At 44.0% G+C, this 19,601-nt stretch overlaps 1 protein-coding gene across 38 annotated transcripts in view; it reads left to right on the plus strand.

Annotated features, from left to right (window-relative positions):
- TENM2 (teneurin transmembrane protein 2) overlaps positions 1–19,601 on the plus strand; it is a 3,966,312-nt gene that overhangs the window by 3,882,047 nt on the left and 64,664 nt on the right. For all 38 annotated transcript variants that reach the window (XM_078359011.1, XM_078359016.1, XM_054252473.2 and 35 more), the window contains 4 exons: positions 8,928–9,138; positions 14,118–14,237; positions 17,799–18,060; positions 18,814–19,081. In XM_078359011.1, the coding sequence (XP_078215137.1) occupies positions 8,928–9,138; positions 14,118–14,237; positions 17,799–18,060; positions 18,814–19,081 (861 nt within the window). The remainder of the gene's footprint in view (positions 1–8,927; positions 9,139–14,117; positions 14,238–17,798; positions 18,061–18,813; positions 19,082–19,601) is intronic.

Here is a 19,601-nt window from a genome sequence, read left to right on the forward strand (position 1 = left end):
AGGCAAATCACCTGAGGTCAGGTGTTCGAGACCAGCCTGGCCAACATAGTGAAACCCTTTTCTCTACTAAAAATACAAAAAAATCAGCCAGGCCTGGTGGCGGATGCTTGTGTAATCCCAGCTACTCAGGAGGCTGAGGCAGGAGAATCACTTGAACCCAGGAGGCGGAGGTTGCAGTGAGCCAAGATCAGGCCATTGTACTCCAGCCTAGGCCACAAAAGCGAGATTCCCTCTCAAGGAAAACAAAAAAATGCAGATTCCCAATGTCCACTCTCAGGAATTTAGTATATCTGAGGTGATGGCATTTTAATATCATTCCAGAGCAGGTAGTCAGGGAGCACACCTTCAGCCAAGCTGGTTTAAAGTTTGGCCACTGGAAATACAGTGCTCAGAGCAAAAGCAGAGACATCACCTGGGAGCTCATAAACACTGCAGGCTCTCAAACCCCACCTAAGGACACCGGACGAGAATCTACATTTTAACAAGATCCCTGAGTGATTGTGATTCTCATTAGAATTTGAGAAGCACTGATTTAAAAGGTTTTTGTTGATGGTATTCGTTTTTTGTTTTTGTCCATTACTTGTTGGTAAAGAACCATTTTTTTAAAATAACTGGACAAACACCATAAGCCCCTTGTCAAACATTTTCTTCAGTGGCTTCAAGGTACAGCCTATTAAAAAGAGGTCTTACCTGAATCCGATTTCTGCCTCCGGTAGCAGAGCCTTGGTTTTCTCAAGCAACCCTTGCTTCTTTCCTATATCCATCCTAAAGAGTAGAAAAGTCAGCGAACAGCTTTTACTGGGGATCCCATTCCGCCAGATCTCTGCTTAGACGGGATTCATCTTCCATGGCTAAGTCATAAGAAAGACCAGAAGGTTCTTTGGTACAATGATCTCTGGATTTGGAAGTCAGAGTCTGACCAAAAGAATTGGCAAGAAATAGGAGGAAAACTTCCAACAGGTCTTCCAGAAGGAGTACAAATAGAGTTTTACTTCTTGCAATATTTGAGAATGGCCTTTGCTCTGTGCAGAGAAGGAGGATGCCAGAGGAGCGACGGTTCCTCAGGTAGCTGGGGTATTAATGGCAGGTGAAACCTTCCAAACGAGCACCCTGTCAGCCAATCTATTGCTTTAAAAGGTTGGCATTGCAGGAGACCTTACAGAGGCAATGCAGAACTAATCTCATATTGCCAGGTTAAATCAAGTCAGCCTTACCCGTTCCTTTCACTTCTTAGTTACATCAAACCCAAATACTTTCAATTATCCTCACTTCCAACTTGTCAGCAGACGTAGGGTAAAATGCAAATGCAACAGTATCTTTCTCTAGTGGAGAGCAGGAAATATCATCAAGAATAACCTCCATTGATGGAGCTCTTCCTCTGTCTTAAGTGCTACACATTCATCATCTCACTTCACATGTACCTTCTGATAGCATCTCTGTGCATTTCGGTATAGTAGGCATTAGGAAGTCCATTGCATAGATTGGAAAACTGAGCCACAGGAGTTCAGTCACTTGCCCAAGATGACACAGCTGATGAATACCAGGCCAGGTTTTAAAACCGGACCATTCTGATTGTTAAGTCCATGTTCATTTGCTATTTTTCAAACTGAGCCAAAAGCCCAGTACCATCCTGGACTAATGGCACAGGGCAGGGATCAAGCATTGCATCTCAGCAGGCCCCGGGCTCCCTTGAAATTTTCTAAGTGCTTCCCCAGTGTCAGGGACTGGCCAGGGCCAGCAATGCTAACTGGGAGGAGCACCCCAATCCATACTAGGACCCGCATGAGCCCTGATCCCTGTTTCTCCCATTCAGGGTACTCTTTGACTCTCTACTACTCTTCACCCCCACTCCTATGCATGTAGGGTCAATAAGATGCCCTGGATTGTTTTGGGATTTGCATCTATGGGTTATCCTAAGGCCCAATGGCCAGCCCCAGTTCCAGGGGATAGCTTAGCAAGCACTGGCCTGCCAGAGGACTGTTTCTTTTGCAAATCAAGCTTCCAGAATGGTGCTGACCTGCTGTTTTGGGGTGACTCAAATTGTTTATATAGCCAGGGGTCCAGCAAAAAAAAAAATGCCCTTTGACCAGGGTACCACACACCTTAGGCATACTCTGCAAGAGTTTACCTCAAAACAAACTAACTCCCAAGGCAAGCCAACCCTATGGTTGCCCTCTTTTAACTCAGGAAATTCTTTCCATCTCTAACTCAAATTCAGCAGGCGCCTTTGGCCTTTGCCGGCCAGCCCTAAGTGCCCTCCAGGACCCCTGCACCTTCTTCACTTCCATCACAAACAGAACCAGATTTTATCTTTCTTGCCCCAACTTATTGCTCCTTCCCTCCTTTTCATTGCTTCATTAATTTTCCACCTCCTCATCATTATTAGTTGATCTCAAAAATGACCCTAAGATGTACTGAGTTCATCACCCAGACTACCCAGACTTGCCTGGGGGAAGTGGCAGCTTGGCAAGCATCTAGCTCTGTATGGATAAACAAACCTATATGATGCCAAGAAGACTCAAAAAGAAAAAAAAAAAAACATAGAAATGACTCAGAGGCACTTAGTAGGTGACAAACTGCTTACAACTGTGGTAAGGACCTTTCGTGGATTACCTCTGTCGATCCTCCCAGCAATCCTGTGTGTATAATCTTCACTGCCCTCACTTTGCCGATTCACCTGGGGAGCCAGGTGATCAAGATGAAAATCAAGAACATGCCCAGTGCTCAGAAAGTTTCCCTGTGCCCTTTCCTGGCTAAGACCTGCTCATCACGGTAACTACATTTCTAACTTTCTGTCATCATTGATTAACTTTGTCCGTTCTTGAACATCCTATCAATGGGTGGGAGACTATTCTTCAAAGCTCATGTTTTTAACCAATCCACTCTATGGCCTCCTGGCCCAATGAGTAGGAAAGGTAGATTTGGTGGTTGGTGGAACCTCTGTGAAACCATGTCTGCCAAGAGTGCAGTTTATTTTAAATCTAAGCTTCTGACCAGTCCCCAACCAGCATCTGCGTGCAGACACTAGCAGAGCCATCCACAGCACCTGCAGTGAATTCTTGGAGTCAATCTGTACGGCTCTGTCACAAAATGAAACAGAGAAAAGTAAATGTAGATGTCCCTCTGAAGCCTTCACTACCTAAGAAAGCCAGGGAGTTCCTGCAGGTGGGAGAGGGAGTCATTTGCAAACCAAGCTACAGGGAGAAAAGTTGAACGAAATGCTTCCATTCAAATTCTCTATAACCTGCCCAGAAGATCAAAGCATAAAATAAGTGAAATCAACATCTTCTCATTCCTAGAGCCATCTCCTATGATAATGATGATTCAAGAACTCACACAGCCTCCTCCATGCAGAAAGGTGTGCATGTTTCAGGCAGCTCGGAAGGATCCAGATGCTTATGGTGGTTTGCAGCCTCTCCATCTACAGAGCTTCCTTTCTCCTAAGCATAAATATACTAGTAAGCTTTCAATGAAGGCTTTGAGCTTAAATCTCTTCACCAGTTAGGGGCTTCTTTCAAAATCTAGCAGAGCACACTAGACAGGGGCTGGAAATGGCTGACACAAACCTATAGCTAGCACAAAAGTAAGTGCCACCTTGCACCAATGACAAACAGCTGAAAGGGGATTGTGTCTCACAGGTAAATGGTGTGGTCCTCTGCAGCCTACAATGCCAGGAATAAATTCCCAGGCATCTGGTTTCTCATGTTGATTCCTCTTCAGATGCTCATTTCAACCAGCCAAATTCTTTCCCAGCTGTAGAAGCAGACAGGCCTTCAGAAGTGACTAAATCTCACAGCTGCCCACACCTTCCCCTGTTGATGGGTGTCCACTTTCTTGTCTTCAGACTTCCTTGGGGAAGGAAGTGTCACCCCTTCTAATAATGAAGACAAAGGGTGATAATCTCATCAGCTGCCTTTCTCTACTTCTTATTCATAGCTGCTTCTTAGCCACTTGGATGTTCACCTTCTCCAATCCGCAGTTGCATCCTCTATAGGTGGGTATAGAGTGGGTGGCATGGTGATAATGATGCTAAGACAATGAACTGAACAGTCATTATACGACACTACTCTGCTTTAACCCTGCCAGCAGCCCTTTCTACCATCATCATCATCATCATCTCCATTGTATACAAGAGGGAAACTGAGGCACAGAGCAGTTAATTGCCCATGGTCAACAGCTAGGTAATAGCCAATCTGGGATTCAAACCCAGACACCTTGTCCTATAATCTGACATTTAAGAGTTAGATTACTCTGTTTTGCAGAGTTGCCATGAACCTTTAAATAAAGAATATGTGTAAATTCTGCTCAATCTATAGCATCTATTTTTACTATTATTATTATTAACCTATCACTATTTGGAAATAAAGTATTTTTGCCAAGATTCAACCAGCCCATAGCCTATACCAGGAAAAGACTCTAAATATAAGGGAATATTTATTTCATTTACTTTTGCATCTGTTTTTTTAATGAAAAAGTTGAAGACTTCAAGGAGTTTCTGGTTATAGTTATAGTTCATTGAACATATACTATATACCAGACTGACACACACACACATATATGTATGTGTCATATATACACATATATATATATATAATAAATAAAATTCATTTATTCTGCATCACATAACCCTATGGCATATGTGCAATTAGAACTCAGTTTTAAAGGCAAAGAAACCGCAGCCCAGCAAGGCTGATTCCCTTTCCAAGCTCACACAGCCAGGAAACTGGCAGAGATGAGCTTCAAACCCAAATTCATCTAATTCCAGAGGCCAGGCTCTCACTTCTGATGCTGTGTAGACTTTTTGGCTTTTTACCTTGGGACTTCTAATCCAAAGGTTTCGATTCAGCATTAATGAACCTGTTTCATGTTGCCAGAACTGTTATGGAAGAGTCTTTCTGATTTGCTTTATCAAAAGCAGTAAATGGAATGCCTTGGTATCGTTCCCAGAAAGTTTCTCCATGATCACATTTCTCTGAAATTGTCATTACAATTAGCTGACGATGTGCACAGGTAGAATAGAGCCAGAGGTGTGATTTAGCGTCCGTTCTGACAGAAAACACCTAGATAATTCTTTTTGGCCCCATTTCACTGAGTGAAGTAAGATGAAGCAGACATATGCCACTGCAGCGAGGGTTGATCAGGAAGACCTAAGTCACTTTCCCATAACTGCTGAGTCAGTATTGGGCCCTTTTTGAGGACTCCGCAAAACCTCTCCCACCATCCTCACCCCCTTCCTCAGGAAAACGCCAAGCAGGCTAACAAATAAGTAGGTAGATAAATAAATAAATAAATCGTCCAATGTCATAGGAGGGCCGGGCCACTTTCCCTCCGCTGTTGAATGGAGACATCGGCTGCCTCTCAGGTCCTGAACTGGCAATTCAGAACAGTTTGATTGCCTGCTTGATTGTTTGCGAGATAACTGCAAGATTGTCAGTGACAGGGTAATTTACTGAAGATTGCAATGTCAGACTCCATCCAAGGGGCTTGCTGGCATAAAGACGCGATCCTCATGACTGACAGGCCACTGGGAGATTGCAGTGCCAATTTAAAGTTCACAGTGTCGTCTGTAAGTGTTTCGCAGCTGCAGCCCATAATCACGCAGCATGATAAGGTCATTACAGGCATAACGTAGGCTCCTGCTTAATAATGGGTAGAACCCCAAATGTGCAATCTCTGGAGCAGGTACATGTAAATATGTAGGAGGAAATCATTTGTATCCTTTTTTTTTTTTTTTCTGTTTTGGGATTTGTCATCTGCTATTGCTGATGTGTTTAGGCCATTTCCCGCCAGACAGGCCCTTGAATCAAAAGCCCAGAATCAACACAACAGTGGGGAAATTTGAGGTTGACAGTTTTGAAGCAGTCGTAAGCCCAGAAAGAGCGGCAGGCTGGAGGTGGAGGAGGAAGGCAGATGTTCAGCGCTTAATAGGAAAACTGTCTTAAGTTATTTTTCAAGCCCAAAGAAGTCCTCAAGGTGGTTCCATGGAGCAGGTGGTGAATGGCTTGGAGGGGGAGGAAATGCTTCCCAGCTTCAGGAAGGAAAGGGCACCAGAGATGGAGGGTACCCCTAATCGCAAGAGGCCAGTGACCTTAAAGAAATCTGTAGTGCTAACAGCAGTGGGTTTCTTTTCACCTGAGAAGCTTCTCCCGGCTGCTGAATGAAGCCCTGCTAGCGTATCTCAGCAGGTTATTTTTAAAATCTGAAACAGGCATTCCATGGTACAGCCCTTCTGTCTAGTGAAGGTGCCCATGGAAGGTGATGTTCAAGGCAGAATTCTATGCGCTTTTTTTCTTCTTTTTCTTATTCTTCCAATGGCCCTTGTACCTAGATTGGAACACTGGAATGTGGATCTGAAACAATGCCTAGATATCATCCTGCTACTAAGATACAATCTTCAGTGCTGTTTCTAGGGCCTGAGGTTTGCCAGGCTCCGGGGAGCTGAGAAGTATTCGACATAGCCAGCACATCAGCCTGAGATGTTGAGAGGCTTGATTTCGAAAGTCTCTAAATTTAAAGTGTGCATGCCTGCTCACCCTCCTGTGTCTGCATTTCTAGGAAATTGTGTAAATCTAAATGTGTTACGAGGCAACATTTGCCCATGTGGAAAATGAGAGGCTAGCTTTAGTAATTTAAAACCAAGCAAAACATGCAACCTCCTAATTTGTTTGTTTGCTAGAAAGAAAGTAATGCATTAAAATAATTGCACATTAATTGCTAAATTACAGTGGAACTTTGGTGAAATTACATATTTCATTTTCATTAGTGGAACCAAACGAAAAGGGTAATGCCAAAAAATTACATTGTAGTAAATTTAAAGCACCGAGCCAGGCCTCTGATTCAGCGTTCCAGTACAAGTGTTTGTCAAGGCACAGCCCAGGGTTTGAGTGCATGTTTCTAGGAGTCTAATTATGGTCCAAAAAAAAATGCCTTGCTATCGAATCCAGGAGGTACAAGCAAGTTATTCTCCAAGCTTCTCTACTGTGCGTTCAATCAGTTCCCAGCTGAGTGAATAAGGATTGGCTAACGAATTCGTTCTTATCAGAAATTCCAAGGAGCAAACACTGCCCTAAACATTCCCATCTTCAGCCCTCACAGACATGTGAGGAATGAGAAACAGTCATTTTATTCATTCAACAAGTATCTGTTGAGTGCTCAATTCTGTGCTTGGTACTAAGAGAGGAATGAATATGAAATTAATAAGAAATCATTCTTCTCTTCAAACAGCTCATTTTCCAGACAGGGAGACCAGCATGAAGAGGTCATTAATTCCAGTACAAGAAAGTTGGCATTAACAATGGTTTTTAAGTTGTATTGTGCATTAGAATCACCTGAGAATCATGTTTAAAATGCAGATTCCAGGGCCTGTTCCTGAAGGCCCTCCTAGGGGAGATGGGGGTGGGACGTTTATTCTTCCTGCAGGATTCTGATACAGAATACTTATTTGACAACCTCTGATTCAGGGATGTACAGAACAGGAATGCCTAACTGTCTTGGTCAGTTTACGCTGCTACAACAAAAATACCATGGACTGGGGGGCTTAAACAGCAAACATTTATTTCTCACAGTTCTGGAGGCTGGGAAGTCCAAAATCAAGGCACCAGCAGATTCAGTATCTGGTGAGGGCCTGATTCTTGGTTGATAGACTGCAGTCGTCTTGCTGTGTCCACAGATGTCAGAAAGAGTACTAAAGTGCTCTCTGGGGTCTCATTCATAAGGACACTCATCCATTTTTAAGAGTTCCAACCTCATGACTTAATTACATCCCAAAAGCCCAGCTCCTAATACCATCATATTGGGAGTTAAATTTTCAGCATAAGAACTTTGAAGGATCACAGACACTCAGTATGTTGCAATAACCTGGCCAGGGGCATCATCCGGAAGGCTTCCTGGAAGAAGAGGCCCCCACCTAAACATGATCTTGAAGGATGAGTCAGTCCTGTCAGTTTCCCCACTCTACCATCAGCTCCTTAAAGCTAGGCGCCTTGGTTCTTTACTCTCTCTCTTGTTTCCAGCACATGAACACCACTCAAATATGTGTTGAATAGTAAATGAGTAAAGAGGAATCAGCCCAGGTAAAGGGACGAAGACACAGGACTGTAGGCAAGTACATCAGAATGTTCCAAGTCCTGAGGGTGTACAGGAAGACAGAACTGGAAACTACTGCATAAACTGATTCCTTCATTTCCAGATTCCCAAGACAAAGCCATTTCTCCACATTTCCTAAAAAATGTAAAACTCACAGCACCTGGATTTCCAATTGATCAGCAGTTTCCTTCCTGGCTTAGAGAGAGAGTGGGATAGAATACTCGTCTCCATTAAAGTGAGATTTAAGGAATTCCATGTATTTGGGGGTTTTTTAAATTTGATTTAAAGTTTGTATTTTTAAGAGACAGGGTCTCACTATGTTGCCCAGGTTGATGTCGAATGCCTGGACTCAAGAGATCCTTCTGCTTCAGCCTCCCAAAGTGCTAGGATTACAGGCGTGAGCCACCACGCCCAGCCAGAAATTCCATGCATGCTGATGACTTGTGCACTCATTAACATAGACCCCTGGGAACTGGCTGGGGGTAATTTGCTGTGCTGCATTGTTTAAAAGCAAAGTTTTTGTGTTTATTTTCCCCCTCAAATAAGACTTGCTCATAGTAGAAAAAAGTAGACATTCCATTAAAGCACAGTAAAGAGAAACACAGTCATCTGCTGTATGGGGAAACCATTTGTCAACATTTTAAATTATTTTCTTTCAATCTTTTATCTTCTATGTGTATAGATTGGAATTGGATGAGGCTTGCTGTGTGAAACCTGCCACCTCAGGCCCTTGGGTACATTCGATGCTGCTCATGCCTGTGCTGGTAACAAAGGTGTTAGTGTCTCCAAACAGATTTATGCCAGGAAATCTGCTGACTCTGGCTCTGCTTCTGCCCTTCCAGATGGCCTGGTGGATTGCCTGGACCCTGACTGCTGCCTACAGTCAGCCTGTCAGAACAGCCTGCTCTGCCGGGGGTCCCGGGACCCACTGGACATCATTCAGCAGGGCCAGACGGATTGGCCTGCGGTGAAGTCCTTCTATGACCGTATCAAGCTCTTGGCAGGCAAGGATAGCACCCACATCATTCCTGGAGAGAACCCTTTCAACAGCAGGTAGGCACCGTCTGTCCCTGCAAGCTGCTGAAGTCACCAATTTTCTTCCTGTTGGAGCCGGAAGAAGTGCTCCAGCTTTTCTGGGGACCCAATTGGCCTGGAATCTGCCCCGCTAGAGACAGCTCCCTCCAAGGGGCCCTCACAGAAGTGCCCTTTTCTCACTTTGTGTTGGGCTCCAGAACAGAGCCCTAGTGCCTTTGCAGCGTTTGACCACCTTTAACCCAGAACCTGCAGGAGACACCTGTTGATTCCCTGGTTTGTATATCATTTTTAAGATCTGTTTTTTTATGACGTTATTGTCATTATATTAAATCTCCCTTTCTAATGCCTCTGATAGTGGCTTTTGTTGGAGGATTGCTGAAATAGTTCATTCAATAGAGTGTTTTTGAAAGCTGTATTAACTTGATAACATAACCTATCATTCGGTGGCATCTTAGAGTCAAGATGATGCTGGTTGCAAGAATTTATTGAGCACGTAGGATGAACCAGAGACTTTGTGTAGATTATCTCTAATCCACACAACAATCCCATGTATTGCGTCTCCTGATTACCCACTGATGCAAGGCATTGTGCTGCTGCATTTCACCCCTCCTTCTCTCCAGTGTATTGTTGCTCTTAGTTGCTAATTTGAGGCTGATGAATATTCCAGGGTCAAGATCTAGGTTCATTTTGTCTTCAGTATCACCCCAGGACAAGTTAGAACTGTGCTCCTGGAGAAGAGAGCATGGGGAAGGTTAGTCTTGGAGACACTTCCCCACCACCCTATCCCCTCCTCTTTGCTAAGCACTATGTCTGATTCTGAGGGTAGAGAAGAGGGGTAGGAGAGGCTGGGGGTCTTCCTATGGGTTGGCCATGCTTGATTGATCTCCCTCTCAGTTGGTCCAGGTCCAGATGTCGATGATGTATGCTGATACAAGAAGGAGAGGCATGGTTTAATTGGGGGTGCCCCACCCCATCTCTGTGCTCCTTCACATCAAGAAATAAAAACTGCTGGTCAGGTCCTTTTTCACAAAACTTCTAGGTACTAGGAACTTGGGCAGGATGGTCCTGGCCCCTTTGTAGCCATGACAACCCCCATTGTGCCATTTTCTCTTATTTCTCTTTATTCTCACTCAGGTAGGCCCAGGAGCAACTCAGGAAGTAGGCTACTTCCCCAGGCTTCCAAGCTGGGAAGAAATACCAGACTGCCCTTCTTACAGCAGTCCCTAACTTTATAAGTGATTCTCTTAGAGCTCCCCTCATGAGCCTTTCATCAGGCCCCGACCCTGACTCAGTCCCCCACCGAGAGAGAGTCCAGTGATGGTGGGATGGGTGGCAGCATAGCTAATTCTACAGCCCCTTAGAGCTCTCTGGAAGTTTGGAGAGCCCCAATTCCTGTAGCTCTTTTGAGTATGAGTGTCTTCCCAAGGTCACCTTAGGCCAACAACTTTTGCTTCTCTCTGTTCTCATTTCATTAAAAATAAAACAGAAAAAGAAATAATAGAAAAGTAAAAATAATCTCAGCCCTGACACCTCCTAACGATAGCATGTTGGGCTCATAAACCTCATTTTCTTGATGAGCAAAATTAGGATAACATTATTAAATATGTAAAAGTTTATCAGACGAATTGGGTCATTCTTGTCATACAAGTCAAGAGGCCAGGAAGAGAAAGCACTCTGGGTACATCACGTTGCCCTAGAAATGTAATTCTCCCCAGGCCTGGCTACTGAAACTGCCTGCTGTAACCTGAAAGCAGCTGATCTAATAGCTACTGAAACATAAGACTAGTTTTACCCACCGCCGTCATTCACTGAATAGAACTCACCAGATCACCAAAAATTTATCAGTCCCAGTGAATTTTCTTTTAAAAGAATAAGTAGGCCAGGCGCAGTGGCTCACGCCTGCAATCCCAGCACTTTGGGAGGCCTAGGTGGGCAGATCACAAGGTCAGGAGTTCGAGACCAGCCTGGCCAACATGGCGGAACACCATCTCTACTAAAAATATAAAACAATAGCCAGGTGTGGTGGTGTGCACCTGTAATCCCAGCTACTCAGGAGGCTGAGGCGGGAGAATTGCTTGAATCCAGGAGGGGGAGGTTGCAGTTAGTGGAGATCGTGCCATTGCACTCCAGCCTGGGCAACAGAGCAAGACTCCATCTTAAAAATAATAATAATAATAAGTAACATTTCTCCTTATAAAACCTCCAAACTTCTCTTTGTTCTTCAGACATCCTGAAGACTACCCACTATGCATATGCCCCGAATTGCAATTCTGGCTTCCCAAATAAAACATTTTAAATTTAGAGATTCATCTATTTTATTTGACTTTGACATATACTATACACAGTATTATTACAGTTTCTTTTAGTAGAAGAACCTCTCGAGAAAAATGAAAGAAACCACAGAGCTCTGATAAATAAAATGTATCTACTCTGCTTGTTAAATCCTAGTTCTAGAGCAGATTCTGTAAGTACCCTTCCTTTGAATTATGAACATAATTCATCTTGCCAGAGACCCATGACTGGGCAGAGCTTTCACTGGACTCTAAGCATTTCAGTGGGGTTTATAGTTTGCTTATACTGAAAATGCCCGCTGAAGGCCTGGGCATCCTCTGAAGGTCTGTTTCAATCTGCTTCCTAATTAACCTCCCATTATTTCCACCCTCAATCCAGTCATTTCCTGATACTTTCCCTTTCATACTCTTTCTTCGCCCGGCCCTTCTAATTTTATCGTATTCTCCTTATGAATAGTTACTACTTCCAGAAGGCACCTTGAACTAGAGCCAAAATACGGGTGAACAGTCAGAAACCCCAGAATATTTGGTAGACTATACCAGCCCAAGAGACCTGAAAGAAAGTTGCTTTAGAGAAAGCTTCCCTGAAGCTTTGAATGTAAGCAATATATGGCACCACCCACATGAGCCGAGGCTCTCCAGCTGTCTGCATGGATACATAGTTCAGAAATACAAAATGTAACTCCAAGACATAGGTTGAAGTTCAGTAAGCATGTGAATTCCAGTACATTATCATCTGACAAATAGAAGGACAAAGCTAGGAGTAAAAAAGAACTTGAAAATTCAAGACTTCTAAAAAGGCGTTCCCGTAGATAATGGCATACAGAAATAACTAAAATGCCTCAACTCCACCACTATAATTTATAGAGCAGATCTCACTATCTAGATAATGCGATAATTGTTACACATCAATAATCATAAATAGAAATGAACTGATAGTATGTCTTAGCTGAATCTTCTCTGCAAATTGACTGCCTGGAAATGATAGGAAGCCAGCAGCAAGGAACAATTTGAAAAATAGAGGATGGAAATCACAGGCAACACAGCCGCTGTTATTCCTACGGCACCCGGCAAAGCTTTCTGCTAGAGGAATGATTTAAAAGAAATAGCAGTTGTAGAGAAAAGGAAGGGTGGGGACACTCCGCTGTGGAATGTACTCTCGATTTTGTTTTCTCATCACAAACACTGTGTACCCTGTGGTCGTCAACACACATCACTGATTTTAAAATAGTGTCTGGTAAGGTCTTAAAGAAATTGTAGTCCGAGCTAAGATAAGAAAATGGAATTGAACAAAAGGATTATTTTCATAAATTAGTTTTTCACTTTAAAAGATTCTAGCATTGTGGTTAAAACCAGCTAAAAATGGCATTCATTTGTTAGGCAGCCAGTAGCAGACAATTAGAGCTGTCAGTGGAACAGTCTAAACACTCCTGAGATCATCAAAGGGTTGGAGTTGAACAGCTGGGGGTATTGCTAATAAAAAGAGAGATGCATGGAGACAGCATCCCTCCGGTTTTCAGGACACCCAGGGATGCACAAGTAAGTGCATTCCAAAAATCGAGCTGACTTTGACAAGATCCTGGCAAAGGATGGGTCAGTTGATCACCTAGTTCAGAAACTGGGAGTGTGTCCAGGACGCTGCGAGCCTGAGAACCTCTCTTCTGCTGCCATATTGCCCAGTCAGCTGGGGGCTTGCTGCAGAAATGGAGATTCTCATTGTCCCATTTCTCTGTGAAGTCAAGAGAATTCAAGTGAGAGGAGGCGTGTGCGTTCTCCCCCCATGGACTTTGGGCAGAATATTGTAGCAGCTCTTTGGCTTTATAGGACTTTCCCAGAGGTAGCTTGTTGGAAATGGGATTTGTGGGAAAGTTCTAGTTACTGTGTCTGGAAAGAGGAAGATGTTCTGTAACACTGGAAATAAATCGGTAGGATTTCAAAACCCTTCAAGATAGAAATTTGACATGAGAGAAATCTGTAGTAACATGGAATCCAGAATCCAATATAGTTCTAGCAGAAAAAAGTATGTGTGTGTGTGTTTGTGTGTGTCACACACACACACACTTTTTCAATTTTTTCTTTTTTTCTGAACCCTTCATGAATACCAATACACACACACATTTTTATTGAATGTGTATATTGAAGGGTTTTGCATATATACATATAAAATCTCCAGTGTTCTCTTTTCCTCAGACCCTCATGGATTATGAGAAATTTTGCTCTTAGAGGGCAGTAAAAGACAATGCATATGTATTTCCCAGCCTCATAAGAATCTCTGTGCTCCCCACTACCCGCTCTGACATTCTGGCCTCAAGAAGAGTAACATGGCCATCCTCCAAAGCCAAAAAAATGGAAATAAGTATGCAGATGCGGAAGCTCTCAACCTGGCCAGGCTAAGGAGCACCTGGGAGCGATGAGGGACAGCCTGAAGCTTGGGCCAAACAAAAGCCAAACGATGTCAAGAAATGGAGCAAGGCCAAGAGTGGAAGGCAGGTGCCCAGGACACCCCACAGCCCAGCTCGGTGATGGGAGATGCTGCCCATGGATTTCATCCCAAAATGTCACTAGTGTGGTTGTGTGAAACCAGAAGTTAATGTCGAAAGTCTTCTCCTTGCCTGAGGGACCAACTGAAGACGAGGGAGCAGAGGCAGTGGAGAATTGTCTGTTTCCTGAATGTGGCTCAAAGACCTCTGTTTCTTTCTTTCTCAGCTTGGTTTCTCTCATCCGAGGCCAAGTAGTAACTACAGATGGAACTCCCCTGGTTGGTGTGAATGTGTCTTTTGTCAAGTACCCAAAATACGGCTACACCATCACCCGCCAGGATGGCACGTAAGTAGATTTGTGGGGCTCAGACCTACTCAGGACCACATGTGTGTGCAAAGAGACAAGACGGTGCTTTGGCATGGAACCACAGGATTCCCCCTGGTGGGCTGGAATATCCACCAAGCCAGTCCCCTAGTGAGGATTCCCCTAAAGACATTTCATGCTTTTTGATGTGGCATCAAAAACAGAAAATGAATAGGAAAGCCAGCTTGTCTCGTGTAGCTCATAGCCACTCTCCTTTTTTTAATGTCAGGTCAATGCTCGTGTGTGTGTGTGTGTGTGTGTGTGTGTGTGTGTGTGTGTGTGTTGGGGTGGGGGCAGATTCTAGAAAAAGAAGGGAAGGTAGCTCTTAGAAACGAACTCCTGTTTTAAATCAAAGGCAGTGCAGGGTGACAGGAATCCACATGACATAGTGTCCTGCGGTGATCCCCTTCTGCTTTCATCTGTGGCTTTAGGAGTTGTGTTGTTTTCGCTACTGTTTTGAGGGGTGGCGTGTAATCAGAGAAGTCTAATTAAATACATTTAGCAGTCACCCTGCTGTGTGAAGGAGGCAACCTTTCCCTATTATCTTCTGATTGGAAACATGCGCCCGTTCAGCCCCCATCAAGATGAAAGCTCTGTCATTTCCTTAATCCATTTGGGCATAGAGTAGAAATTTAAAGAAAAAGATAAGAAGAGAAAAAGAAATCTATAGGAGGGAGAAAACACTGACTTACTTTGGGCTAAAAAACACACAGACACACACACAACTGTGGCATTCTATTTTAAATGCAAAGGGAACTGTGGTTACAAATCTGATGCAACACTCTTTCTGTGAAATGCACTCTGGAAAATCTTGTATGTATCACAGAGGTAAGAAGAGGGATTTTTTTACCTTTCTCTGTTGAAGAGTCTGGTTTTATTTTCTTTCTAATGCCCTACAGGCAGCCTTACAGGCAGTTTCAACAATTACCAGCCCCCAGGAGCCCTACCTTCATTTTCCCACCTCTGAAACCCAAACAAAGATTCTAATGATTCACATCAAATTTCAATATTAATGAAATTTCTGATATCTCACTCATACATTTCTGTAGCCAAATCTAATTATGTTAAAGCACAGGATGGCAGATGTGGGCCTTGTGAAACTACCTTGCCCCTTATTCATTCTTTAAAGCCAGTGGGTTTTTTGTTTATTTTGTTTTGTTTTGTTTTTTGTTTTTTTTTGTTTCTTTGTTCATTTTTCTGAGACAGGAGTCTTGCTCTTGTTGCCCAAGCTGGAGTACAATAGCATGACCTCAGCTCATTGCAACTTCCACCTTCTGGGTTCAAGTGATTCTCCTGCCTCAGCCTCCCAAGTAACTGGGATTACAGGCATGCACCACCATGCCCAGCTAATTTTTCTATTTTTAGTAGAGACGGGGTTTCACCATGTTGGCCAGGCTGGTCTCGAATTCCTGACCTCCTGTGATCACCCACTTCGGCCTTCCAAGGTGCTGGGATTACAGACATGAGCAGTGGCGCCTGTTCCAAAGTTCTTGAAAAACTGACATCCTTGAGTCAATTGCTCTGAAGTCCCATGAGACAACAGAAGAAGACATTTCTGAGTCCTTCATGTGCTATTTGTCCCTTTCTTTTGCATCTCTTCCAACTGAGTAATTGTGGCCCAAGTCACTTCCCAGATCATCTATCCAACCTCCTGGATCAGTGACTCTCCAGCTCGTTCAGGTTGCAAAGCTGTGGAAGTCACAGGACGTGCTTGGGAAAGCTCTGAGGAATCCCGCAATCTGTTGCATAGTGGCGTGTGTCCCAAATACTCAAGTTGACTCTATCATGCCAACTAGGAACAATTTGGCGTCAAGACATTTGACTCTCTTCTGTACCCTATGCAGAACTATGCCAGCAGTGTGTATGCTCAATAAATAAGCACACAAAGTAATTAATAAACTATTGTACTGTGCATGCTCTGATATTTACCTTAATATTTCTATGCTCCCTGTTCATTCACATTTACTAAAAAAGCAAATGTGTTACTAAGATTGGATGAAACCAGCAAGTCAAGTATATTTTTACCGAGTTTTTACTGTGATCCAAGTACTCAGTTGGCTGCTGGGGATTCTAAAGGGAGCAAGACAGACAGCACCACTGCCCTCAAAGAGATGAATTTCTATGGCCGGGCATGGTGGCTCACGCCTGTAATCCCAGCACTTTGGGAGGCTGAGGCAGGTGGATCATGAGGTCAGGAGATCGATACCATCCTGGCCAACATGGTAAGACCTCATCTCTACTAAAAATACAAAAATTAGCCGGGTGCGGTGGCACACACCTGTAGTCCCAGCTACTTGGGAGGCTAAGGCAGGAGAATTGCTTGAACCCGGGAGGCAGAGGTTGCAGTGAGCCGAGATGGCACCACTGCACTTCAGCCTGGGTGACAGAGTGAGACTCCATCTCAAAAGAAAAAGAGAGATGAAATTCTAGAGGTGAGATAAAGCTTAAAATTAGGAGAGTTACTTTTCACGTCCTTCTTTTGTGTTAATTAGAAACGGCTACCTTTATTCTGCTTTACAGGTAGTACACCTCTGTCCAGCTCTTAAAGAACAAACAGAAATATAGCTTAAGAACATTGTCCAAGACATCAACCACAGAGCAGAGGCTGATTAAAAGAATGCTATCATGAGCTCCTCCTTGTGTCCTAACGTCGTATCATTATAATTACACTATTTATTGAACATTCTATTAGCCTAGGACTGTCCTTAGTGCTTTACACGAGTGGTGAGCAAACATTTTCTGTAGAGAGCCATACAGTAGCTAGTTTAGGCTTTGCTGGCCATGTGGCTTGTCACCAACAACTCAGCTCTGCCATGACAGCAGGAAAACAGCCCCAATGGGTACCTAAACAAACTGGTGTAGCTGTGTGCCAATAAAACTTTTTTTTTCTTTTGAGACAGAGTCTCGCCCTGTCACCCAGGCTGGAGTACAGTGGCGTGATCTCAGCTCACTGCAACCTCCGCCTCCCAGGTTCAAGCAATTCTCCTATTTAACCTCCCAAGTAGCTGGGACCCAAGTAGCTGGGACAGGCGCCCGTCACCACACCCAGCTAATTTTTGTATTTTTAGTAGAGACAGGGTATCACCATGTTGGCCAGGCTGGTCTTGAAATACTCAAATTATCCACCCACCTCAGCCTCCCAAAGTGCTGGGATTATAGGCATGAGCTACTGTTCCCTGCCCAATAAAAACTTTATTTACCAAAACAGATGGTGGGCCGGATTTAGCTCAAAGGTCATAGTTTATTGACCTCTGCTCTGCTACACTCGTGATGTTTCACTCTTATCCATGCCATGTGTATTGGTGTAATTAATCCCATTTTACAAATGAAGAAATGGGCTCAGAGAGGGTTAGTAACTTGCCCATTGCCACACAACTAGTAAGTGGTAGAGTTTGGGTTCCAGCCCCACTGTCTGTCTCCAAAGCCCATGTTCTCCTCTGTGCTCTTCCCATCCCATGGCCATCAGGGGAGGGGGAGGAGATGCATCCTGCCATGTCTAAAGGTGAGTCCACCCTCTCATCAGCCCATTTATCCCCTCTCCAGGTTCGACCTGATCGCCAATGGAGGTGCTTCCTTGACTTTACACTTTGAGCGAGCCCCGTTCATGAGCCAGGAGCGCACTGTGTGGCTGCCCTGGAACAGCTTTTACGCCATGGACACCCTGGTGATGAAGACCGAGGAGAACTCCATCCCCAGCTGTGACCTCAGTGGATTTGTCCGGCCCGATCCAATCATCATCTCCTCCCCCCTGTCCACCTTCTTCAGCGCTGCCCCTGGGCAGAATCCCATCGTGCCTGAGACCCAGGTAGGAATGGCAGGGGCCAGGGCAGGACTCTCAGGACTTTCCTAACCAAGACCAACTGGACACCGCCTCTCCCCGAGTGGAACAGAAATTAATATTACAGGGGAGTGAAGAAAGTAGGAGCATAATAAAATTTACAGCCACCAGAGATGGAAGTTTGAATCCCTCTTGGCTATTCTGGATGTTTGCAGATAGTCGTTCAAGACTTTGACAGTCATCAGAGCTTTTAATAAAATAAAAACAACATACATATGTGCAACCCACCTGCAAATTGCTTTTTATTCCTGTTAGTCACAGAGATACATGATAAGAGGTTCTTTAATGATCTACATCGGTGTTACGACAGAGGGCATATTATATTATTGCCTCCCTGTTGCTTTATATGGATTGTCAGTGGAAGTTGTAGGTTCATATAATTACAGCCTCTCGTGGCCTCCTTGCATGCAGCTAGCAATAAAGCCTGCTGTTCTTATTTACATCTTTTGCCAACAGTGTGGGTTTTTTTAAAAAGAAACACAACAGTGACCAAGAATAATTATTAATCCAAAAATCATAACCTCAGCCCCATCACTCCATTGATGGAGGATAAAGTTGTTGTTGTTGTTTTTCTTTCTCAGTGGTGGTACGTGGTTCCTGCACCCACATAAGATGTGATACTTCAGTGAGGGACATAGCAGACAGACAGTATCGGGCTACACACAGTTCACCTGCACAGGTGTGTTTGAAGCGTGTGCCTGCCATGTGTTTCCTCTCCAGGTTCTTCATGAAGAAATCGAGCTCCCTGGTTCCAATGTGAAGCTTCGCTATCTGAGCTCCAGAACCGCAGGGTACAGGTCCCTGCTGAAGATCACCATGACCCAGTCCACAGTGCCCCTGAACCTCATTAGGGTTCACCTGATGGTGGCCGTCGAGGGGCATCTCTTCCAGAAGTCATTCCAGGCTTCTCCCAACCTGGCCTACACCTTCATCTGGGATAAGACAGATGCTTATGGCCAAAGGGTGTATGGACTCTCAGATGCTGTTGGTATGTCTTGGTTTCAACCACTTATTGATCAATGGATTTAGTCATGTGTTAATTCAACTCATATTTATTGAGTTCATAGGATATGCCAAGCACCATTCCAGTAGACAAGGACACAGTGGTCAAGGGCTTTACATTTTGGTGGGGTATTGAGACAATAAATACAAATGAGACAAGGAAATATCAAGCAGGATAAGTGTCTATAAGCAAATAAAAGTAAATGATATATATTGTGGGGAGGAAGGGCAACCGTGATGAGCATTGAGGACATTTAGCCTCCACAGGGCAGCATTTAAGCAGAGACTTTAATGATAAGGAGAAACCACATGGAAATCAGAAAAAAAAGGATTTCAGGCAGAGAGACGAGCAGGGTGTGTTTGATAGAGAGAAGGCCAGTGTAGCTGAAGTGTAGTGGAAAAGGAAAATATTCAAGGTGAAGGGAGGGAGATGGGCAGGGGCTAGTTCATGTTCCAGATAGAGCACTTGTAAATGGCACAGAATGCCCCTGAATAATCAGAAAACG

This window comes from Callithrix jacchus, chromosome 2, assembly GCF_049354715.1.
Source record: "Callithrix jacchus isolate 240 chromosome 2, calJac240_pri, whole genome shotgun sequence".
Lineage (NCBI taxonomy): Eukaryota > Metazoa > Chordata > Mammalia > Primates > Cebidae > Callithrix > Callithrix jacchus.